Genomic DNA, 25,972 nt, shown 5'->3' on the forward strand with positions numbered 1-25,972 from the left:
TCTCCCTGAACTAAATGGCACAGGGTGTCCTTGCCAATTTTAAAAGTTGCCTATAGTACCAAAATGCACATTCAGGAGAAACATTTTGTACCCAGAAAGTGTTTCGAATGTGGTACTCGCTAATACATAGAGCCCTTGAGGGAAGTGGCTTCGATAAACAACCGAAGGAGAAAGAAATAGAAGGATATGGAGAGAGGGTGATGTCAGTGGTGGGACTCTTGCTGCCCTCAGGGTTCTGGGTATGGCCTGCGAGACTTTTGTTTTCACTGTTGACGATGCTCAGGGTTGGCAGGTTCCGCTGATTTCCATCCACGTGTTTTTTTTCCTACCGGCATGACTAAAGCGATACAGACACAAAGCAAGGGCACACGAGGCGAGGCGTGCGCTGACTGCACACAACATTGACTGTGAGGTGCGTCCGCTGCCTCTGCATCCAATCGAAGCGTAAATATTTCTTTAGTTTTTACCATTTGAAGTTGATGGCACTTCGACTCACATGTGAATGATTAAGAACTTTCTGTAACTCATTAAAGAAATATTTGGCGTGTATTAAATGTATATCTTATTCGTTGGGTCATAGATAGTGAGCTTGGCCAATTTCAGTCTTGAGGCCCACTGAGGTGCAGGAACGACCGACCACTCGTGCAGTTCACTCACTAGCCTAGGCTGCCCATCAATGGGTTAAGTGAAGTCTGCTGGGAAGAGACTCATGTGGATCAGTAGGGGTGGCTCGGTAGCACAGTGGTTAGCACGTTCTCCCTGTGTCTGCGTGGGTTTTCTCCGGGTGCTCTGGTTTCCTCCCACAGTCCAAAGATGTGCAGGTTAGGCTGATTGACCATGCTAAACTGCCCTTAGTGTCCAAAAAAGGTTATGTGGGGTTACTAGGTTACGGGGATAGGGTGGACATGTGGGCTTAAGTAGGGTGCCCTTTCCAAAGGCCGGTGCAGAATCGATGGGCCGAATGGCCTCCTTTTGCACTGTAAATTCTATGAGTTTCTGGCCCAGTTTCTGTGTGTAGTTACCAAAATCCCTTGGAATCTTTACGTTTACGCGGGAAAGTATTCATCTCCTAAGCCCAAATATACAAAGTTGTTTTACTCTATTACCCACGACCATTCATTGCAATGTCAGTTAATTATCAATGATTGCTTCTTGATCCAGACTGATTAATAATGACTCCTCGAAGGTGACTGAGCCAGCAGCACTGTTGCTGCAGCATTATTCTTTTTTATTTGTTCATGGGATGCGGCCGTCACTGGCTGAGCCAGTATTTATTCCCCTGGTGGCATTTAAAAGTCAAGGACATTGCTGTGGATCTGGCACTAGTGAACCAGGTGGGTTTTTACAACAATCAACATGGTTTCATCATTAGACCTTTAATTCCAGATTTTTACCGAACTCAAATTTCACATCGTTTCTCGGCCTTGTGACTAAGATCAAGTGTCAGACCAAGCCCAAGATGAGGCGCAAAGCCTTTTCTTGTCAGCTAGGATCTTGTACGTCTCTCTTGTGGAGACCACTGTAGCCATCTGGGATGGCCACATCACGATTACAAAATGGACACTTGCAAAGAATGCAGGGAAAATTGGACAATGGTAAGAAACAAGCAGGTGCAAACTCTGTCTGTTGATTAGAACCATAAACTCTCAGACAGGGCAGAAACTACCAAGCAATCCACATAATTGGAAAAAAATAATAATTGGGTACTTTAAATTTATTTTTTTAAATAAATAAATAAAATGTGAGCCTGCTTGGTCCTCATGATCTCACTTGCATTGTCATTCAATGTTACATTTCTTTTGTTTTAAATTTAGAGTACCAAATTCATTTGAGGGGCAATTTAGCGTGGCCAATCCACCTACCCTGTACATCATTGGGTTGTGGGAGTGAGACCCATATATTGTCTGGCAATTTTGAATCTGTCTTATATATATATATGTTTCTGGAACATACCTCTTCATTCACCTGAGGAAGGAGCAGCGCTCCGAAAGCTAGTGACATCGAAACAAATCTGTTGGACTTTAACCTGGTGTTGTAAGACTTCTTACTGTGCTCAAATTACTAATAGCTAGACCACAGGTAGAAAAAGGCAATTATAAAGGCTAATGGAGTGCTGGCCTTTAGCAGGAGGGGCTTGAACTCCAAACCAAGGAAGTGATGCTCCAGTTGCACAGACTCCATTGGGAGTACCGTCCTCGACTTTGGGCACCAAGGTTTTAGAGAGGGTACAGCACAAAATCACTAGAGCAATACTGGGCCTTAAGGGGTTCAATCGGGAGGACAGGCTGCATATTTCCTTGAATTTGGGGGCGGAGTGATCAAATTGAAATGTTTACAGCGATAAGGGTATGATTAGGATTGATGATGAAGGAAATATACCTTCTGCTGTGGGAATATAGAAGGCAGCAGAATCTTAAAGCTAACGCCACTCCCTGGCACATTTTCTCAGAAGATGGAAGAAATCGGCAATTCTCCCCATTTACAGGTTGTGGACTCTGGAACGTTTATCTAGCAATCTACAGCAAAGGTGGTTAAATGGAGTTGAAGTCCAGATCTTCCAACTGAATGGGAACACTTCCAAACAGAGAGGGGCACTAATAAGGTAGCTAGTCAACATTTTTCCCCTAAGGTAGGGGAGTCAAAAACAAGACGGCATAGGTTTAAGGTGAGAGGGGAGAGATACAAAAGGGTCCAGAGAGGCACTTTTTTCACACAGAGGGTGGTGTCTGGAACGAGCGGCCAGAGGCAGTACATAGAACATAGAACATACAGTGCAGAAGGAGGCCATTTGACTCATCAAGTCTGCACCGACCCACTTAAGCACCCACTTCCTCCCCATCCCCGTAACCCAATGGCCCCTCCTAACCTTTTTGGGACACTAGCTTTCGGAGCACTGCTCCTTCCTCAGGTGAATGAAGAGGTATGTTCCAGAAACATGTATATAGACACATTCAAAGATGCAAGACAATGCTTAGAATGCGAGCATTTGCAGTTAATTAAGTGTTTACACTTAATTAACCCCAGGTTAAAGAGGTTCGAATTGTCTCAAGCCAGGACAGTTGGTAGGATTTTGCAAGCCCAGGCCAGATGGTGGGGGGTGAATGTAATGCGACATGAATCCCAGGTCCCGGTTGAGGCCGCACTCATGTGTGCGGAACTTGGCTATAAGTTTCTGCTCGACGATTCTGCGTTGTCGCTCGTCCTGAAGGCCGCCTTGGAGAACGCTTACCCGGAGATCAGAGGCTGAATGCCCTTGACTGCTGAAGTGTTCCCATATAAATCAGCCATTGCATCCTGATTTGTATTTATACAATTAACAAAACCACATTCAATAAATCATTTTTATACTGCTTTGTTCCCGATTTCAGTTTCTTCTTCATGGGTTGTTCACCAAGGACCCTGGAGCTCTGTATACAGCTCACACCAGCACTGTTGTCCTGCCGTGGATTCTCCTGAGAAGCTCTCTCCAGAAAATTCAGTTGTGAGATCCTGGCCTGTCTGTCTCTGGCCCTCTCCTCCTTATTAAAAAATGACCCATCTTCAGTTCTTCATAAATCCTGTTTTTTGCCTGCTGGCAGCTATAAAATGGAGGAATCTCTCCTCACTGATTTCATGCCAAAAGCATAGTTGTACAGGGCGTGACGTCAGTGGACGTGCCAGGTGTGTGACCTGCTCTCTGCCACTGCTTCTGGCAGGAAGACTCCATCGTTCATATTTAAAGGCCGGCCGCAGCCGATATTCTCAACTTAAAAAACGGTCGTGGCCGTTGGGGCACTTCTCCCGCGTTCAGGAACGACTCAGCTGACCGATGACCCTCCCAACACCCATCCGTGGGTCGCAACCCTGAATTTGAAAAACCCTGCTTTAGGACCTGGCCAGTTTGGTGTGGTGGCACCATCGAACCACTCTTGCTGATGGACATTGAAGAGCCCCCAGCCACAGTACATGCTGTGCCCTTGCCACCCTCAGTGCTACCTGCAAGTGGTATTCAACATGGCAGCGTACCATACATGGTAATCAGAAAGGGGTTTCCTTGTCCATGTTTGACCTGGTGCCATGAGACTTCACGGGGTCCAGAGATGATGTTGAGGACTCCCAGGACAACTCCCTCCTGACTGTATACCACTGTACCGCCACCTCGGTGATGGCAATAGTGACGTCTGGAACATGATCTGCGAGTATGACTGTCAAGATGTTTGCTTGACTAGTCTGAGACAGTTCTCCAAATTTTGGCACAAACCCCCAGATGTTAGTAAGGAGGGATTTGCAGAGTTGACAGGGCTAGGTTTGCCGTGGTTGTTTCTGGTGCCTAGGTTGATGCTGGGTGATCCGATTTCATTCCTCTAACAAAACAAAGAACAAAGAAATGTACAGCACAGGAACAGGCCCTTCGGCCCTCCAAGCCCGTGCCGACCATACTGCCCGACTAAACTACAATCTTCTACACTTCCTGGGTCCGTATCCTTCTATTCCCATCCTATTCATATATTTGTCAAGATGCCCCTTAAATGTCCCTATCGTCCCTGCCTCCACTACCTCCTCCGGTAGTGAGTTCCAGGCACCCACTACCCTCTGCGTAAAAAACTTGCCTCGTACATCTACTCTAAACTTTGCCCCTCTCACCTTAAACCTATGCCCCCTAGTAATTGACCCCTCTACCCTGGGGAAAAGCCTCTGACTATCCACTCTGTCTATGCCCCTCATAATTTTGTATACCTCTATCAGGTCGCCCCTCAACCTCCTTCGTTCCAGTGAGAACAAACCGAGTTTATTCAATCGCTCCTCATAGCTTATGCCCTCCATACCAGGCAACATTCTGGTAAATCTCTTCTGCACCCTCTCTAAAGCCTCCACATCCTTCTGGTAGTGTGGCGACCAGAATTGAACACTATACTCCAAGTGTGGCCTAACTAAGGTTCTATACAGCTGCAACATGACTTGCCAATTCTTATACTCAATGCCCCGGCCAATGAAGGCAAGCATGCCGTATGCCTTCTTGACTACCTTCTCCACCTGTGTAGCCTGGTGGTTGAACACAACTGAGGTGCTTGCTAGGCCATTCAGAGGGCATTTAAGAGTCAACCACATTGCTGTGGGTCTGGAGTCAAACACATGTATGCCAGGCAAGGTCAGGTTTCCTTCCCTAAAGGGCATTCATTAGCGAATCAGTTGGGTTTTTACAACAATCGACAGTTTCATGGTCATCAGTAGACTTTTAATTTTAAATGTTCGTTTAAAATTGTGTTTAAATTTCACCATCTGCCATGGTGGTTTTTTCACTCAAAGAGGAACAGTGCACTTTTAAAAGTCTACAGGAAGTTAGGGACAAAGTTACAAATATGGAAAGCAGACTTGGTTTAATAACATTTATTAAATGCATTGCAGGATTAATTATAAAAGTACACTACACCAATTACTGAACATGCTTTCAAAAACACAAGTTATAAAATAAAAGCAATTACCTTGGTTATTATATAGTGTACATTCTAAAATGTTACATTCATGAACTTCAGGAGCAGGAGAATTATACAGCATATAGCATTAAGTTATAAGGCCTCCAAAACCCAGCCTTGGTCAATCATGTATCAAGCTAGTGCACGTCTAAACAGATCCGCTCTCTTGGTTTCTTGAATAGCGAGTTGTAGTCGTGCCCATTCACACTCGGGCTGTGTTGATTCCAATCCAGATTGACTATTGGCTTTAAAAGACACACAAAAATAAGGAAGAGTCATTTTTAAGTGAATGTGAAGAGAAGCTCGTCTGGTGAGGTGCTGGACTGGTTCTGACTCAGCAATAAATGAATCACAAACGGTGATAAGGCGAGTACATAAAACATTTACACAAATTACGTCTGACTGCGTTTTTTTTTTGTACTCTCCCACGGTGAAGGATAAGTCTCTACCAATTCTCTCTGTCACGTGCTCCCAGACATACACAGAGTTGGATACAGAGCCATGTTCCCTCCGCTCTCCTACAGTTCCCATCTTCAGAGCGGCATCACCTGCTAAAGCATTTCGACCTAGTCCATGGAGTTGGACACGGTCACCGTGGACACTGGAGCAGAGTGAGATTACCAATTTCCTGCCAAATGGGTCCAAACCCATTTTACATGCAGCCAACAGTGAGTGCTTCAATCACAAAGATCTGGGCTGGACTCGGAGTGGATAGAGCACTATGCCTCACTCAGTACCAATGCTTTCCAACCCCGCTCCACATGCCATTGACGTGCATGTGATCGTGTCACCAATGACGGAGCTGCATCAGCTCAAATGCAGATCTGACATATCTTCTGCCATTAGGCAGCGTGTGCCTGTGAGATAGTTAGGGATGGACCTGGAGCACAATGAGGAGTTAATGCAAATTGGCAACTTTTCCTGGTGAAATGAGCTCACAGAAAAATCACCGTTACACAGTGAGCTGACCTTTATCACTTATGTTCAACTGTAGACAAAAAAGTTCCCCCACTGTTGGTACTTAGGTCACATTGCTCTAGTCACAGGCACATTCATTTGACTGCAAGTATTTAAACAGTGCTTTTAATATGAAGTAGTAATGAATTATGATACAACAGTTTCAAAGTGAAGCTCAGTTTACCATCAGTAAACAGTGAATTATAATAACCGCAATGTTCGTACAGAAACGTTACACACTATAATCAACAAAACTGTTCAACTAGGTTTAATTTCTCAAATGAAAGGCTGAATTAAGGAAGCATTTCCTTCTCCTTTCCTGACCAGGTCACTGCCCAGAATTTTCATCTCTCAGACATGACTAACCACCTGAACTCCATCATACCATCAACACTCATCCACTCACCACAATCCCCCCCCCCCCCCCACCCCCATCCCAAAATTGGGTCTGGGTGGTTGGTCATTGTTCTGCTGTCTGCCGAGCCCTGGACAACACATTTACTTAGGCACATGTGTATCACATTTGGAATCATGGAATGATGGCAAGGCCTCCGATTGGGGTCTAGTTTGAATGCTCTGTAGGATTTACATTACTACAGGTTTCCCAGAACCTAGCGGCTCCCACCAGCCTAGGACAGGCATTAAGCTGTTACACACACAGCCCCATTGGTAGACTCTAGTGCTACATTTGGGCTTTGCTCACACTGCACCAAGACCAACAGCGTTCCCTTACAAAACTCACAGGCAAAATGGTGAGGTCACTTGGAGTGGCATTTATTTCAAATTACACCACAAAGCTAAACCGACAATAGATTCACAATGCAATCATTCAGCAACAAAAAGAGACTTCAGCACAAAAGAACAGGGCAGGAATTGTTAACGTCTGTGATGTTTACTTGCTTATCGCAGGCAATCCAATGGCAAAGGGGTTCAAACAGGCAACGGGGTCTGAGCATACTTGACATATTCATCAAGTTTAGTTCCAATGCCAAACCTAGGGTAGATGGTCGAGAGCACTTCAAGGATTCACTTCCCTTGCAGGGGAGGAATCTGGAAGGTGACAAAATCAAAATATCTGGCCAGTCGCGTGAATAGAGAAATTTTGAAAAAGTTAGCAAAAGTATCTTCCTGATTATATAGACTCAGCTTAAAAGAGAGGGACAAATAAAATTCCACTTGGTAAGGGACTTTTGGGTGTTTTGTGTGGAGGGGGAATTAAAATCGAGGTTTTCACACAGAAAGGGGGGGGGGGGGGGTCATCATGCATCGCCATGGCCAGTCTTGAAGTGTCGATGAGGACATAATATTCAATACTGACCAAGTACCACGACGGAAACCAGCCAGCACGGAGTTGTATCAAAGAGCTTTGCCCTATTCCACGTTAATATCGTGGGTGGGGTTGGAGGAACTCGATAGGTAGGAAGGAGATTGTGGAAAAAGTAACTGGAAATACTTAACATCAAAGGCACCAAAAATGCATGTTCTTTAAATTGCAAATCTGTGAGATCAATCACTTCTAGAGCTCTTGGTGCTGACGATAGCTTAAATTTAACTAGTTTCCATCCAGACCTCTGATATATTGGTACAGGCACAAGAATGGGCACAAGATTTTAACACCTCAAGTCCAAAACATGTCGTCTCTATAGAATATACAGAAATTAAAACATTTATAAATACACTATATGCTGTGATACAAGTCTTCTAGTTACATATATTGTACAGATTAAAGAATTGTTTAAAATTAAATGGGGCGCAGGTGGTGTGTGGTACACTAAATTCCAAACAGAAAAATCAATGGCATCACATAATTAAATCATCAGTCAAAGACGCACTCCTTAACTGCAGAGTTAAACAGCATTGGCTTTATTTAAACTGGATAGGGTTTAGGGTCGTGGCAGCATTCTGCAACAAAGGTGGAACAAAAGCATCTGTACACGTCACTGTGCTAAACAAAACCAGCAAAATGTGCAGCGAATATTATTGGCTTCACCATCAAATGGATAGCAAGCAGCTGTTTAGCCAGAAAACATTCAGGCCGACACTCCAGCTACAGAAACGTGAAGAGTGCAAGGATAAAGCCACAGTTTGCTCAGGCCTAGTGGGACACCCGCATGCTGTGAATTTGCCCAGCATGGTGTACATTCCACTGTGACTCATTGCTTTAACAAATACAATCAAATTGTTCAAAATTGGAAGCAGTTACATATAGTGAAATATTAGTTGATGCAGCCCCCCCCCCCCACCCTTTAAGAGGGGCTAGCTGTTAATCTGTCACCAAGTTAAACCAGTGCACCCCCCCCCCCCCACCCCCGTACGGCTTGCTGTTATTACAACATGGAAAAATAAAATTAAAAGTGAATTCTGAACCAAAATTGTCTTGTCATTGGAAAACATACATTAAAACTGTGGTCAAGGTTCGGCTTTGGTTACTTCACTTTCCTGCCCCCATGATATTTTGCACCAGGTCCATTGGCAGAGGGAATACAATGGTGGAGTTCTTTTCCGCAGCGATGGTGGTGAGGGTCTGCAGGTAGCGCAGCTGGAGTGCTGCTGGAGATTCGGAGATCACCATCGCAGCTTCTTTCAGAGCTCTGGATGCATTCATTTCGCCTTCGGCGGCAATCACCTGTGAGAGAACAAACAGAGAGTCAGTGATCTGGAAGAGAGTCAATCAGTAAAGGATATGAGAAAGGTAAATTTATCCGCAATTGGGCGAACCGCTCTCTCCAAAGTGACATGTTTAGCTGGGATAGCAAAAAGAGGGAGTGGGAAATATTTGCACTGCAGTGTTTTTAAAAGTCAGTTTTGATAAAAGCCTCACCCCACCCGAAGCTTACACTTGTCTCGAATTTCCCAGGCGCCACCTGATCGTCTGTACTTTTCCACTGAGGACTTGAATGATTTTAAAACAGATCGTTTTTCAGAACGAACTCAAGAGTCAAGGGGAGGTCATAGTCATGATTGGGAGGCCAGCGTGGTGGCGCAGTGGTTAGCGCTGCTACCTCACGCCGCCGAGGTCCCAGGTTCGATCCCGGCTCTGGGTCACTGTCCGTGTGGAGTTTGCACATTCTCCCAGTGTTTGCGTGGGTTTCGCCCCCACAACCCAAAAGATGTGCAGGATTGGCCAGGCTAAATTGCCCCTTAATTGGAAAAAAGTGAATTGGGTACTCTAAATTTATTTTAAAAATCATAATCATGATTGGGAAGGGGGAACGTTTACTTGGCACTTAACATATCTCAAAGTGCTTCACATTCAATTACTTACCTTTGAAGGATCAAGACCAACGAAACAGGCATTTTGTACATGGCAATAAACAGTAAATAAGCAGATAAGCTGCTTTGGTTGCTGCTGGTTGAAGAAGGAATGCCGGCTAGGGCCCCGAGGGGAAATCCCCATCCCTTTAAATAATGCCATGAGATCTTTCACAATCCACCTGAATAGGCAGGCAGGCGCTGAGTTTTGGGTCACACCTGGCCGCTTTGACAATGCAGTTCCACCAAAGTGTCCGTCACGTACTCAAATCCGAGAGTGGGGCTTCAACGCACAATCCAGCGACGTGGAGGCGAATGCTTATTCCCTGTCTCAGGCACCAGGATTTATTTTTTGTTAGAAGGGGTAGAGAAGGTTAATGCGGTTGATGCCATATATCTGGATATTTCCAATGTCTTCAATAAGGGGCCACGTGGACGGTTCATAGCAAACTAGTTGCAAATTAGAAAACGGAGAATAGGGTGCAGCAGGTAATTAAGAAGGCAAACCGATTTTGTCCTACATTGCTAGAGGGATGGAGTTTAAAAACAAGGAGGTTGTGTTGCAGCTGTATAGGGTGCTGGTGAGGCCACATCTGGAGTAGTGTGTACTGGTCTCCTTATTTGAGAAAGGATGTACTGGCATTGGAGGGGGTACAGAGAAGATTCACTAGATTGATTCCAGAGTTGAGAGAGAAACTGAGTAGACAAGCACTATACTCATTGGAATTTAGAAGAATGCGGGGGGGGGGGGGTCTTTTAGAAACATATCAAATTATGAAGGGAGTAGTTCAGATAGAAGCAGGGAGGTTGTTTCCACTGGCAGGTGAAACTAGAACAAGGGGGCATAGCCTCAAGATAAAAGGGGGAGCAGATTTAGAGACGAGTTGAGGAGAAACTTCTTCACTCAAAGGGTTGTGAATCTGTGGAATTCCCTGCCCAGTGAAGCAGTTGAGGCTACCTCGTTGAATATTTTTAAGGCAAAGATAGAATATTTTTGAACAGTAAAGGAATTAAGGGTTATGGTGAGTGGAAGGGTAAGTGGAGCTGAGTCCACAAAAAGATCTGCCATGATCTTATTGAATGGCGGAGCAGGCTCGAGGGTCCAGATGGCCTACTCGTCTCCAAGTTCTTGTGTTTTTATGACATCTAGTATAAAAGTTTCTACTCAAATGCACAGCAATCCATGTCGGGTTGGATCAATTAATAGTCTTGTAAATACACATTCGTAGCGATAACTTTAAACTCTGTCAAATTCAGTCCATGAGCAAGGCTTAATCGCCCAATTTAATTTAGGAGATAGGAATGTTTCTCAAGTGATCACTATTGTTTACAGAGCTTACATAAACTGTTTTATCATCTAGTGTTGTGAATGCATATTGGCAACGATTTACAATAGCAGCCGTTTCCTACAACGGTGTTTTAGATGCAGGAACACTTCCAAGTGAATCTAAAATTTGAATACAGAGGGCAGCATGGTGGCGCACTGGGTTAGCCCTGTAGTCTCACGGCGCCGAAGGTCCCAGGTTCGATCCCGACTCTGGGTCACTGTCCGTGTGGAGTTTGCACATTCTCCCCGTGTTTGCGTGGGTTTAGCCCCCACAACCCAAAAATGTGCAGGCTAGGTGGATTGGCCACGCTAAATTGCCCCTTAATTGGAAAAAATGAATTGGGTACTCTAAATTTAAAAAAAAAAAAAGATTTGAATACAGGCAAATAGAAATGACATTAAAAACCAATAACTTAATTCAAAACAAACTTTCATGAAAATTGATTATTTTTAAGATCAACCAGAACCCGTGGCTTTATTCACAATCAAATTAGGAAAGAAAGTGCGAGTTAGAAGTAAACCGGGATCCGGAGATGTTTCGGCATGGCTCAGTGTGTCAAGTCAGTAGCTGGCCCTTGGAATTTACTGAACTTGGCTGAACAGTTTTAAGCCGTGATGCTAATGACCTCAGCCTTCGAGAAATTGGATGCAAAAACACAGCAGAGTTTCCATTCCAACAAACGCAGACGACACTCGGTTAGGAATCCTCTACAAATATCCAGCAAGGTAAATGCCAAGAACTGGCAATGGCTGAGCTCCAGATTATCATCGACTCCTTCTCGCAAGCATGTGAGAAACTGGGCCTTTGGTGCTCTTTCAACCATCTCCCACAGTAAAACACCACCCGCTTTCCCTCCCCCCATCAGCGAAGATCAACAGGGTGATTCTGGAAAATGTGGCCCTTTTTCCACACCTGGGAGCCTCCTGTCGTCAAAGGCAGGCATCGCTGACGAAATTTATCATTCCCTCCAATGTGCCGGTTCAATCTTTGGCTAACTGGGGAAGAGTATTTGAGGAACAGGGTCTCAAACACCGAGACTAAAGTTAAGTCTTACCGGGCAGCAGTGATCCCCATACTCCAATGTGTTTTTGAGACTTCCAACAGGCACCTCAAAGCATTAGAGACGTACCACCAGCGGTGCCCTCACAAAATCCTCCAAATCGGATAGCAATAAAGGCAATTCAACAGCAGTGCCCCCTCTCCCAAGCCCACATGCCCAGCGTCAAGGCACTTATCACTCAAAACAAGCTCTGTCAGGTGGGACCATGTAGTTCATACGCGTGATGCCAAACTCCCAAAGCAATCGTTCTACTTGTTATGGCAGGAGATGGCCCTAAAGCATTTCCACTGTCCTCTTGGAGGTCTTCAAAGCATCCCTGAAGAGATCAAACACTCCCTGCCGAGTCATGGGAGTTGCTGGCTTGTGCCCAACCAAAATGGAGAAAGTTTATTCGGGAAGGCACCAAACCCAGAGAGACTCTGTTGGGAGTTGAGGCCAAGTGGAGATGTCAGTGGGAGCATACAGACCCTCCAAACAGACCATCTACCTCAATCCGGAGGGACTGCCCGAGAAGAACTCAATCCCTTCGTTGTCCAGAAGATAGGGTAAAGTGCAAGAGAAATGTAAAAAATGTTTTTCTTACAACCGGTATTTAAAACACTGACGCATCGAAACCAAATGCCTGTTGATTGAAGAAACCTTCAATCCATTTAAAATAATAAATCCCTTTGTTCCCCATTCTTCCTGGTCCACTGCATTCTTCAGCTCAGTGCCAGGCAAGTCTCCGACTTAAGTTGCCAAAAGGTGAAAAAAAAAGGTGCTGCATGTGGTGCAGTGGTTAGCACCGGGGCTACGGCGCTGAGGACCCGGGTTCGAATCTCGGCCCTGGGTCACCGTCCGTGTGGAGTTTGCACATTCTCCCCGTGTCTGCGTGGGTTTCACCCCCACAATCCAATGATGTGCAGGTTAGATGGATTTGTCACGCTAAATTGCCCCTTAATTGGAAACAAATATAATAATTGGGTACTCTAAATTTATTTTTTTTAAAGTGAAAAAAAAAAAGACTGGCATTGATTTTTTTTTTTTTTTTAAACTCACTTGGGATGTGGGTGGCTCGGCCAGCATTTATATAACACCATTCACGTCCTCATGGTCTGCTGAAGCTCATTACTGTCAAATGAAGTATTTCTGAAGTGCAGTCGTTGAAGTGTAGAAAACAGAGCACTCAATTTGTTCACAGCAACCTCCCACAAACAGCAGTGGCTGGTAGCCCTGTTTTTGCCATGTTGATGGAGGAATAATTACTGTCCATGGAATTGCTTCAAAAGAGTGCCATGTGATCTTTTAAGTTCACTTGAAAGGGTAGACTAGATTTAAAGTCTCATTCGAAAGGTGGCACCTCCAACAGTGTGGCACTCCCATCAGCACAGCACTGTTATCCGCACAAGTCTCTGGAGGAGGACTTCAACTCACAACCCTTGTACTTAGTTAAAAGGCTGTGAAAGGGCCACGCAGTGAGCCATGGCTCACACACAAGAGATCCAGAGTGTGTAGAATCACCGTGACAATTGTGCCTCCGGTCACCTCCCCAAATCCTTCTCCCACCACTCAGTATCCAGTGTTAAAAAAAGCCACCTCGGGATGCAAAAATAATTTCTGAGATTCACTTTACGAGTAATTTGAGGCATGAAATGTGCCAGGTGTCTTGGTTCTCTCAGTTTTCTAATGGAGTTTTTCCCTCACATCATGCCTGGGTCTGCTGTGGACTTACTGATAGAAATTGATTGCTGTGAATGGTCAACAAGTCATTTATCATATGGCTAACAGTGCAGAAGGCGAATTGGATGGAACTTAAGTTTTTTTTCATCTCGTGTTTTCTAGTTTCATTCATTTAACAAACTTACTAAGTGCGAGTTAGCATTTGTGGTTATTTATAGCCTGTAGTGGTAATGTTGGGCACTGCATAAATCAGGAAGTTAGAGATGCACGTAACATAGGCAATACAGCAATAATGGGTAATAATTCAGACTGGATAAACCTAATTAGAAGTAATGCTGTGGAGGATGAATTCCTGGAATCTGTACGAGATGGGTTTCTGGAGCAGTACATTTTTAAAAAAAAAAAAATTTTCATTGGGTTTTTTGGTGTACAAAACAAAATATAAATAGAACAAAACAGTGAGAGCTTCGCAAGAGAGTAAATAGGGAGTACTATTAGAGTTATTTACATCGAAGTTGGTTTTAACTATTTACATGGATATGTCAGTTTCCCTTCCCTTTCCTCAGGTGTTTGCCGTGGCAATTGTGGTCCCTTGCGTTTTGCTCCCTGCCGGTTTCCCCCCTCGCTTTTCTCTCCCCTGGTTCCCGTTGTTGTTACTCCCTGAGGGATATGAGGGACCTAAATAGGGTGGATAAGAAAGACCAATTTCTGTTAGCAGACAGTTGAATAGCCAGGGGGCAGAGCTTTTGAAATAACCTGATAGAGGAGAGCGGAGGAGTAATCTTTTCACTCAGATTATGGTGGGAGTCAGGAACTCGCTGCCTGAAAGGTTGGTAGAGCCAGTCATCCACACTGCATTTAGAAAACACTTGGGATATACGCTTGGAAGTGCTGTAACCTACAGGGTCAATACCTGGAACGTAGAATTAGACTGGATAGGCCTTATGTCAGCCAGGACAGACATACTGGGCCAAGTGCCCACCTCCTGTGCAATAAATGTTTCTATGCGACCCACCGTTTAATTATTCACCAATTTCTTTCCATTCTGTATATATAATCTTCCAGCAAAACAGATTCCCCACTGGGGAAATGTTTTTGATACAGAAATATTTATCGTTTTAAGACTGTAGCACAGTTGGCGATAAACTGCTTCAAAGCACCTAAGCCCGGCACGTCAAGGCAGCCTCTTGTGCAAAATATTAACAGTCCCAAGTCGCCCTTAATCCTATCTGCACAGAACAAAGTCCAAATACACTGGAGGCCAAAAGAGCCCCCGCCCAGCTCCAGCAGCAGTGAAAGTCCCCAAAACCTTGCGGTCATTTTATCAAAACATCAGAATTGATCCCACTCTATCTAAAGTTTGGAGACAAGGGACCAGCCAACATCGATGCAAGATTGCCCAAGTCAATACAGATCTATGATAGTCCTATCAAGTAACCTTGCTGTTAAGGAGACTTTGCCTGTTAAAATAGGTTTGTTGTTCGCAAGAAGACTAGACATCCAAACACGGCATTTGCCATGCAGCAACATTTTTAGTAAGAGGAGAGTTTACTACCTTGTAACTAAATCACACCTCACAATTTAGCGAAGGTGGAACGTATTCCTTAATTCATGGTGATTGCCATTTGTTTTCTCTTTTGTTTTTATTTTGTTAATTTAAATGAGAGAAATGATATTTCGGAGCCATGCTGGATTAGGAAAGGTGAACATTTTTTTTAAAAATTCATTCACGGGACATGAGCGTCGCTGGCTAGGCCTGGCATTTATTGCCCATCCCCAACCCAACTGCCCTTGAGAAGGTGGCGGTAGGCTGCTATCTTCTTGGAGCGCTGCAGTCCGTGTGGTGTAGGTAACCCCACAGTGCTGTTAGGGAGGGAGTTCCAGGATTTTGACCCGGCGACAACGAGGCAACAACTGACCAAATGCAGAGCACTTCAAAACAAAATCTTAAATTAAAAAAAAAAAAAAAAATCTTCATTTTGTCACGTGCAGAACTTTTGGTTACGTTTAAGCATTTGCTCACCTTAGCTCTGGCCTCTCTGGATGCCTCAGCCTCAGCAGCCATCGCTCTCTGGAGTTGGACAGGCAGTTTCACATCCTTGATCTCCACGCGCTCAACCTTAATGCCCCATTCATCCGTTGCAACATCAAGCGTTGTCTGAGAAAATTAGTTACAAACAGTGAGGTTACTGGCACAGAAGGAAGTCAAAAATTTCACTATCGCCCCACCCCCACCCTATCTCCAAATTTAGGACACAGAGCAGTAAATGATTATAATATTAAGCAAAAATCTCCATTTTCTAACCAGTCACATCAAGAAAAAAAAAAAAAAAAATCACAGGTAGAATTTTGTGTAATGTGACTCCGTTCAAACTACAAATCACATACTAATTCTGCGGTGTGGAGAATATAAAAATGAATTGTCCAAATCATTAGGCTGTCAGACATATCCTTTATGTTGGGCATAAAATGGAAGATGGTAGAAGCAGCTTGCCCGCATCTGAAATGGTTCATGTTTCCGGTGTAGATAGATCCTTTGCCAAAACTGACTTTGCAGTATCTTGGGCATTGGAGAATCTTACAGACACCAATGACTGGCTGTGTTATTTACAACCTCACAATAACGATTGAGGAATCGCAGAGAAAGAAGGATGACATAAATAAAGGGAGGGTAAACACAGGCGAGAATGAGAAAGGGGATGAAAGGCTAACCCAGCATCTAGCAGCACCCCTGAAGAATGCACCTGATGTAATAGTGGACTTTGAAGGCTGTTTGCACAATCCAAGTGGCCCTAATCTTGACATTTCTAATCTTAACAAATACGACCATTAAAAACACTTCAACGATCAGGGTCAAACTAGATTACTAAACCTATGCAAGACATGATTTTTCCACTGCAGAAAGTACTTCTTGTACTTGCCAAATCTTGGCGCAGATGTTGAAATCACAAGGTCCCACGTGCTGCAATTTTTATTCAGCATCAACATACCATTATTTTTTTTGCAGAGGTTTGTAAATAACACAGCCAGTCATTGGTGTCAGTAAGATTCGCCAAATGTATTAATGGCTTGGATGGTGGAAGAGGAGTTGTGACCCGCAACGTTGGATCTGCATTAAGTTAAGAGGTGCAGTAAGTTGCGAGGATCGGGGACAGAAAACACCAAGAGACTCAAAGTGAGCACGCAGTGCTATTGTCACTGGATTAGTAATTCAGAGACTCAGGGTAAAGCTCTAGGGATCAGATCCCGCAGAAGGGAGGTACGGTGGCACTGTGGATAGCATTGCCGCCTCACAGCGCCAGGGACCCGGGTTCAATTCTGACCTTGGGTGGCTGGGTGGAGTTTGCATGTTCTCCCTGTGTCTGTGTGGGTTTCCTCCGGGTGCTCCGGTTTCCTCCCACAGTCGAAAGATGTGTAGCTTAGGTGGATTGGCCGTGCTAAATTGCCCCTTAGTGTCCCTAAAAGGTTAGGTGGGATTACTGGGATAGTGTGGGGGCATGGGCCTAGGTATGGTGTTCTTTCAGAGGGTTGGTGCAGACTCAATGGGCCGAATGGCCTCCTTCTGCAGTGTAAGAATTCTATGAAATCATGTCAGTGCGGGGAAGCACCAGGTCATTCACTCGGGATCAAAGACATACAATGGATTATTCTCATAAATTGGGAGCGGAGGAGGAACAAAGGAAGCCATGCACTCAAATTACTAATAGCTAGTCCACAGGTAGAAAAAGGCAATTATAAAGGCTAATGGAGTGCTGGCCTTTAGCAGGAGGGGCTTGAACTCCAAACCAAGGAAGTGATGCTCCAGTTGCATAGACTCCATTGGGACTACCGTCCTCGACTTTGAGCACCAAGGTTTTGGAGAGGGTACAGCACAAAATCACTAGAGCAATACTGGGCCTTAAGGGGTTCAATCGGGAAGACAGGCTGCATATTTCCTTGAATTTGGGGGCGGAGTGATCAAATTGAAATGTTTACAGCGATAAGGGTATGATTAGGATTGATGATGAAGGAAATATACCTTCTGCTGTGGGAATATAGAAGGCAGCAGAATCTTAAAGCTAACGCCACTCCCTGGCACATTTTCTCAGAAGATGGAAGAAATCGGCAATTCTCCCCATTTACAGGTTGTGGACTCTGGAACGTTTATCTAGCAATCTACAGCAAAGGTGGGTAAATGGAGTTGAAGTCCAGATCATCCAACTGAATGGGAACACTTCCAAACAGAGAGGGGCACTAATAAGGTAGCTAGTCAACATTTTTTCCCTAAGGTAGGGGAGTCAAAAACAAGACGGCATAGGTTTAAGGTGAGAGATACAAAAGGGTCCAGAGAGGCACTTTTTTCACACAGAGGGTGGTGAGTGTCTGGAACGAGCGGCCAGAGCCAGTACATAGAACATAGAACATACAGTGCAGAAGGAGGCTATTTGGCTCATCAAGTCTGCACCAACCCACTTAAGCACCCACTTCCTCCCCATCCCCGTAACCCAATAGCCCCTCCTAATCTTTTTGGGACACTGAGGGCAATTTAGCATAGCCAATCCACCTAACCTGCACGTCTTTGGACTGTGGGAGGAAACCGGAGCACCCGGAGGAAACCCACGCAGACACGGGGAGAACATGCAGACACAGACAGTGTCCCAGCGGGAAATCGAACCTGGGACCCTGGCACTGTAAAGCCACAGTGGTTGAGGCGGGTACAATGTTGTCTTTTAAAAAGCATTTAGACAGTTATATGGGAAAGCGGGGTATAGAGGGATTATGGGCCAAATGCGGGCAATTGGGACTAGCTTAGTGGTAGAAGCTGGGCAACATGGACAAGTTGGGCCGAAGGGCCTGTTTCCATGCTGTAAACTTCTATGACTCTATGTCAACTCCTTGTTGAAAAGTTCAATTCCTCTGAGGGCTCTAACAATCACCATGCTGCTGAGAGACACATTACATTGTGCCTTGTACAATTGGGACTTTTTGCACATTGGGATACATGTGGCTTTAGACTTCCTGTCCTTATGTTACAATTCAGTGTTCTGATGTCATGGTATCCTGCGAAAAGTTACATATTCTGGAAATTACATGCAGACAATAGTTTTATTTTGCTGGGGGCAGGGGGGGGTGGATTGTGGAATGTACTGTGTGGTGGTGGGGGGGGGAATTAAATAGCGAAGCTTCACATTTAAAATAAAATCTACATGAAAACTTGGGAACAAACATGAATTCAACACATTTCCTTTTTAAAAAAAATTTAGAGTACCCAATTATTTATTTTTTCCAATTAAGGGGCAATTTTAGTGTGGCCAATTCACCTACCCTGCACATCTTTGGGTTGTGGGGGTGAAACCCACGCAGACACGGGGAGAATGTGCAAACTCCACACAGGCAGTGACCCAGGGCCAGGATTCGAACCCGGGTCCTCATCGCCGCAGTCCCAGTGCTAGCCACTGCGCCACGTGTTGCCCTTTTCAACACATTTCTAATGATCAAGCCAACGATTCAAACGTACAGATCTGTGAACCAGCCACCCGTGTGTTAAATATCTACTAGCTTGGCGTCATCTGCATCTGCACTTTGACATTATTCAGTACTTGGAGTGGATCATGTGCCTTTTCACACAATCGTCAAAGACTCAATGATTAACAGAATGCTTCACTTGTGAACAAGGCTAAATTTCCCCCACTCTGCTAAATAAAATGCACCCAAAATGAAACCAAACCTACAAAAACATACGAGCAAGGCCTAGGAGTATGCAGGTAAGAGTTAGATGGGAAGGAGGATTTAGGGGAGCACCAATATGAGCACATTGGACAAAGAGTCTTTACCTGTGCCCTGAATTCAATGCCAAAACAAAAAACAAAACTTGTTGGTTTTCCAATGCAAAGAGATATCGATGATTGGGCATTGCAGACTGACACATTTCCAGGTCTAGGAATATGCATTGAGGGATGCATTAAAGTATGGGGCAGCCGTTACAAACGTTTAATGGGATAAGCCACCGCCTGCCGCAGTACACAGAATGGCTGGGAACCCCGTAAAACCCCTCGGGCTGTTACTTTTGACATGATATTATAAATAGAACCTGCAATGAGGGGTGGCAGTGGCGTAGTGGTATTGCCGCTGGACTAGTAATCCAGGGACCCAGAGTCATGCTCTGGGGACCCGGGTTCGAATCCCACCATGGCAGATGGCAAAATTTGAATTCAATAAAAAAATCTGGAATTAAAAATTTGAGAGGTGACCATGTCGTAAAATCCCATCTGGTTCACTAATTAGGGAAGGAAATCTGCCGTCCTTGCCTGGTCTGGCCTACATGTGACTCCAGATCCACAGCAATGTGGTTGACTCTTAAATGTCCTCAAGTTTGGGCAATGAACGTTGGCCCGACCAGCGACATCCACATCCCGTGAACAAATTTTTAAAAATGACATGAAGCACCCCAGAGTACCACGTACTGCACTGAAAGAAACTGTGTGTATGCAATGTTAAAGTTGAACTGCTATGTAATATACCGTTATAAATTCTTTTGAATAAGGTATTCAACTTGGGGGGGAAACCATTTAAAAAAAAAAAAAGCATGAAATTGAAGGTTCGCGGCACTCACCTGCATGTTGTGCGCAATTTCCTCCCTGTCTGACAGAATTTGAGACAGATTCTTTGTTCCAAGAACGTTTCTTAATGTGGTCTGCGCCAAGAGGCGAGTAGCCGAGTCTGCGTTTGTGATATTTGCAACGGCGAGTATGGCGTTCTGCACGCGGTAATAAACGACTCCGTCGACACTGACCGTCACAGAATCCTTGGTGAGAATCTGAACAACAGGATTCAAAAAAAAAAAAGGCATTGGGACGGGGCGGAGAATCCGAGAGATTCAACTAACGCGGCAACGTACCGGAGGTATAAATCTTACCTCTTGAGGTGGAATGTCAAACGAAATAGTCCTCATGTCCACTTTGACAAAAGAGTCTGTACAGGGCAGGACGAAAAACAGCCCTGAGAGGAAAGAGAAAATCTATTAGAATAGTTTCAGAAACAGCGCCAAGCCAACATGATTGCCGCGGAGCCGTCACAAGAGCATAAATGACACTGTATATACTAGAACCATATATACAGATTGGCATTGAAGTGCTGAAATTGTTTTATGGATGGTTACATTTTGAGCATTCATGTAGGTTAAAAATATTTTATTCAGACACGTTGCACACTGGTTAAAGGTAACTACATGCCACAAGTAAAAAGGGACACAACTTAATGTTTGCATTTTTAGTCCTCAGCTCTTCTGGCAGCTTGAAACATTCCCTTCTCCAACTGGACTCATCTATTTATAAAACCGCCCAAGAATTCCCCTCCCCCCCCCCCCCCCCCCCCCCCCCCCACCCCATAGCCAGATACGCGGCACCAAATACAAACGGACAGCCTGCAACAGTTGTCACTTCATAGTCCGACAGCTCATCAAAGCGGCGGAAGATAACGGAAGACTTAAGGGATTTTCCAGCCACGGCTGCTGACGGGTCCCAGCCAAAGGCGACCACCCCACTGCAGGAAGCAGGAGACACGCAAAGCGGCGCAGACAACAGCGGGACGGGAAGGTTCCATCGACGGGCAATGGAGAGTGACTCCGCCGCTGGAAAATCGTGCCCCGTGTCTCTGCTGTAAAAGATTTACGGATGGCAAAGGCTGGAACTCTCAAACGAGCCATCTTTTATTTCGCAATCGTGGTGCTTCACTGGCAAGTTGCAAAAGTACAAATATTTACCGTGCTCCTTTGAGCAAAGCAGATTGAGCGAGTAGAGCATTGATAAGAGGTCTACGGAGGTTAGATAAGGCTGACAAAAGAAACGTTGATTGCACCGAGGCTTGAGAACATAGAGGCTAAAGGTTTTGGGCAAGAGGCACCAGGAGAAACAAGAGGAAGAAAGAATTTTTATTTTTAATACAGTGAGCGGTAATGACCTGAACCTCACCAGAGTGGGGGCAGAGGACCGATGTTTCGCTCCAAATAAATGGATTTTGAAATGCAATGGGATTTACCGGCAAGTCAATCAACCCCCACACTAGGGATTTGGGAAATCACTTTCTTTCAGTGCTCGGGACAAACGGTCGGAATTATGAAAGTTGCTAAAAGCAAAACTAAAGGCAGCCAGTATTGCAGAGGTTGTACATGATGGACGGAGGGTCTTCCAGCGCCACCGTACAGTTTCTGACGAGACTGGATTCTCAACGCTCGCCAGAAAGGCGAAGGAATTTGGAAACCCAGACATCAGCTGATTGAACTCGAGGCTGCCTGCCAGCACCCAGCTTAGGTCACGGAATCTGGAATCACATTGTTTGCTTCATGAACCTTTCTGAAGGGAATCCATTCGCCTACACAGGATCTAACCTGATTAGGGTACATTGATCAATGAGCTTAGCCTATTAGTGTCATAACAAGCTTCTGGGATCAGGCAAATATCTAATTGCTTCCGTTTCACATCTGTATATTTTTCATCTTCAGCCCCAGTGGTGGGGTAGAGACAGGCACGCACACACACATACACATCCACCATTCCATCTGTCTTTTGTTCTCAAGGTTGCTACATTGTGCACGGTGCCAGAGTGGTTAGCGCTGCTGCCTCACAGCATCAGGGACCCAGGTTCTATTCCGGCCTTGGGTGACTGCGTGGAGTTTGCACTTTCTCCCTGTGTCTGCGTGTGTTTCCTCCGGGTGCTCCGGTTTCCTCCCACAGTCCAAAGATGTGCAGGTTAGGTGGATTGGCCACGCTAAATTGCCCTTAAGTGTCCAAAGGTGTGCAGGTTAGGTGGAGTTGCAGGGTCAGGGCAGGGGAGTGGGCCTAAGTGAGAAACTCTTTCAGAGGGTCGATGGGCTGAATGGCCTCCTCTGTACTGTAGCGATTCTATTTTATCTTGTTGCAATCTCTCGCAACCATAGTTTAATAGCTAGCACATTCTCCCTCTCTCCAGTTCTGATGAAGAGCCAAACAAGACTCGAAACGATAACTCTTTTGTTTTCCCTCCCTGCAGCTGCTGCCAGGCCTGCTGGGTTTTTCCAGCGTCCTCGGTTCTTGTTTCAGATCCGCAGTCATTTGCTGAAGTCAAGACTGACTCTGGGCCAGTTCCTGTGGAGCAATGGGCCAAATGGCCTCCTTCCGACTCAGTGAAATTAAGAAGCATTTCTCCACATAAAAGGGTGGCAGACGTTTGGAACTCTTCGCCACAAGGAAAGAAAAAAAAAGATTCCAGATCAATTGTAATTTTAAAATCCGAGATTGGCAGATTTATGTTAGCCAAAGGCTACAGAGCAAAGGCAGGTGAGCTAGATCGCTGTACGGACATGATGAATGGCCCAATCGTCTTCTATATGCATTGTCCTTTTGAAATTTACAACGGAATCTATTTTATGAGCCTTCTAGTCATTACAGTAAATGGAACAGCACAATTTTGCCTCTCCCTTCCCTCCCATCCACCACCCCCAAGTAATAACGTGACTGTTTGCAACTTGTAGACGGACCTCTTCCAGGGTAACTCATTCCAAGTGTCTGTTTTGTTAGGACAGATCAAACGTGTCTCACGTTTGAATAGCAATGTGCCTTCAGGAAAACTCTTGGGAACGTGCTAAAGAGAATGCTCCTCCTTGCCCAATTTGCAAGTGCATATTCTTTATTTACATCCAGCTTTAATGCTCTCTGATTCAGTTGTACGGTTTGGATAACATGTCATCATCTTCAAATCTCATCATCACCTCCTACTTCCCAATAGATCCCTTACATGGAGGGTGGGGCAGGGCTAGCCAATCCAATTCAAACCCTTCGTTCCATTTTCACCCCCATCTAAAAAGGGAGGCTGGGGGCAGCACAGCGGCACAGTGGTTAGCACTGTTGCCTCGTGGCGCCGAGGTCCCAGGCTCGATCCCAGCTCTGGGTCACTGTCTGTGCGGAGTTTGCACATTCTCCCCGTGTTTGCGTGGGTTTCGCCCCCACAACCCCAAGATGTGCAGGGTAGGTGGATTGGCCGCGCCAAATAGCCCTTTAATTGGGAAAAATGAATTGGGCACTCTAAAAACAACAACAAAAGCAAAATAAAAAGTGAGGCTGTTGGCACCATGTCGCTGTGTTGGCTAGAATAGAAGGTCTCAAAATATAAATACGTCCTCCTCCATGGCAGTGAGGGCAAGGCGCTCCTCCACACAAGTCCTTCCATGAGAGAGGACATTTGCCATTAAAATCGAGAGATGTCAATCAGATCAAAGTCTTTGACATTTTGTTCCCAGAGGCAAAGGGCACAGCTGCAACTTACGCAGTATTACTTCAAAACACATCCCCCCACCCTCCCACCCCCCCCGTAAATCCACACCAAAGGTGGAACTGATGGCAGCCTTTGTGAAAATGCCAACTTTTGCTTACAAGTCAAGGCCATGTAGAGCAGACAAATATAGCAGAGTGAGAAGAATGTGTTTACAAGCACACCTTCACACCCACGCGGTTTTCCCCTTTGGGGAACAGTGGGGAAGTGGTTTTCCCCTTTGGGGAGCAGTGGGGAAGTGGTTTTCCCCTTTGGGGAGCAGCGGGGAAGTGGTGGGAGGATTCCCGAGCCGAACTCCATTACGGACGCTCCTCCCGTGGCTTCCGGTCCAAAGGTGGGGCCGCTACCAGTGAAATGAAATGAAATGAAAATCGCTTATTGTCACAAGTAGGCTTCAATGAAGTTACTGTGAAAAGCCCCTAGTCGCCACATTCCGGCGCCTGTTCGGGGAGGCTGTTACGGGAATTGAACCGTGCTGCTGGCCTGCCTTGGTCTGCTTTCAAAGCCAGCGATTTAGCCCTGTGCTAAACAGCCGGGCCACAAGATTATAGGAATGTGGTCAACCGAACGAACAGAAGGAGATGACTAAGATCAAACTCAAACCCTTTGGTCTGCAGAATATTTGCTCAACTTAAAATTCCGTTTTGAAACCTACATATTTTGAAACGCAATAGTATTTATAGGTTTACTGGCAAAGCAGTCAATCCCCACACTGGGGATTTGGAAAATCACTTTCGTCCAGTGTTTGAGAGAGAAGAAAACCCCCCTGAATTATGAAAGCTGCTAAAAGCAAAAATAAAGGCAGCCAGTATTGTGGAGGTTGTGTGTGACGGACGGAGGGTCTTCCAGCGCCACTGTACAGTTTCTAACGAGAGCGGATTCTCAACGCTCGCCAGAAAGGCCAGGGAATTTGGAAATCCTGACATCAGCTGATTGAGCTGGAGGCTGCCTGCCAGACTCAGCTTAGGTCACGGAATCTGAAGTCACATTGTTTGCTTCATGATCTTTTCTGAATTTTTCTGATCAGGGTACATTTCTCAACAAGCTTAGCCTATTAGTGTCACAACAAGCATCTGGGATCAGAAAAACTGTGCAATCACTTGCTTCTCGTAGAATTAATCAAAGAATCAGAGAATTTACAATGCAGAAGGAGGCCATTTGGCCCATCGAGTCTGCACTGGCCCCTTGGAAAGAGCACCCTACTTAAGCCTATGCCTCCACCCTATCGCTGTAACTCCACCTAACCTTTTTGGACACTAAGGGGCAATTTATCATGACCGATCCACCTAACCTGCACATCTTTGGACTGTGGGAGGAAACCCACACAGACACGGGGAGAACGTGCAAACTCCACGCAGACAGTCACCCGAGGCCGGAATTGAACCCGAGACCCTGGACCTGTGAGGCAGCGGTGCTAACCACCGTGCCGCCCCTCATATATTCTCCTTGTGTATTATTCAGCCTCGGCCCCAGTGAGAGGGATAAATGAATTATTCTTATGCTTCCCTTCCACTGCTTTCCCCGTCATTGCAGGGCTGATCAATAAGGGTCTTAAAAGGTGCGTTTCTGTACCCCAGAGAGGCTATCAGTGTTAACCTCAGCCAGTTACCAGGACACGCGCATGGCAGCATATCAGACTTGGTACACGACACAATATGATGTCATTTACAATCAAGATATAAAAAACTATCTCCAAGTCTTGAGCCTTGCATGTATGATGAACACTTGGCAAGTCCTAGTCCACAGCAGAAAGCTTCCAGAGCGGCTTAAAAATAACTCTAGCCAGCCCCACGTTATTAAGATCTTGAGGGGTACTGACAGGGTGGATGGGGATCCTCTTGTCAGAGAATCTAAAACAAGGGGTCACTGTTTAAAAATAAGGGGTCGCTCATTTAAGATGGAAAGGAGGAGAAATGTTTTCTCTCAGAGGTTTATGAGTTTTTGGAACTCTCTTCCTCAAATGTCAGTGGAAGAATCAT

General features: G+C 45.3%; 1 protein-coding gene across 1 annotated transcript in view; it reads right to left on the reverse strand.

Moving 5' to 3' along the window:
- Positions 1-5,352: 5,352 nt before the first annotated feature.
- stom (stomatin) overlaps positions 5,353-25,972 on the reverse strand; it is a 60,201-nt gene continuing 39,581 nt past the window's right edge. The window contains exons 4-8 of the mRNA XM_072488572.1: positions 20,605-20,687; positions 20,302-20,505; positions 15,733-15,867; positions 8,807-9,036; positions 5,353-5,698 (exon numbers count right to left, since the gene is read on the reverse strand). Of these exons, the coding sequence (XP_072344673.1) occupies positions 8,842-9,036; positions 15,733-15,867; positions 20,302-20,505; positions 20,605-20,687 (617 nt within the window). The 3' untranslated portion in view covers positions 5,353-5,698; positions 8,807-8,841. The remainder of the gene's footprint in view (positions 5,699-8,806; positions 9,037-15,732; positions 15,868-20,301; positions 20,506-20,604; positions 20,688-25,972) is intronic.

Source organism: Scyliorhinus torazame, chromosome 22 (assembly GCF_047496885.1).
Source record: "Scyliorhinus torazame isolate Kashiwa2021f chromosome 22, sScyTor2.1, whole genome shotgun sequence".
Classification (NCBI taxonomy): Eukaryota; Metazoa; Chordata; class Chondrichthyes; order Carcharhiniformes; family Scyliorhinidae; genus Scyliorhinus; species Scyliorhinus torazame.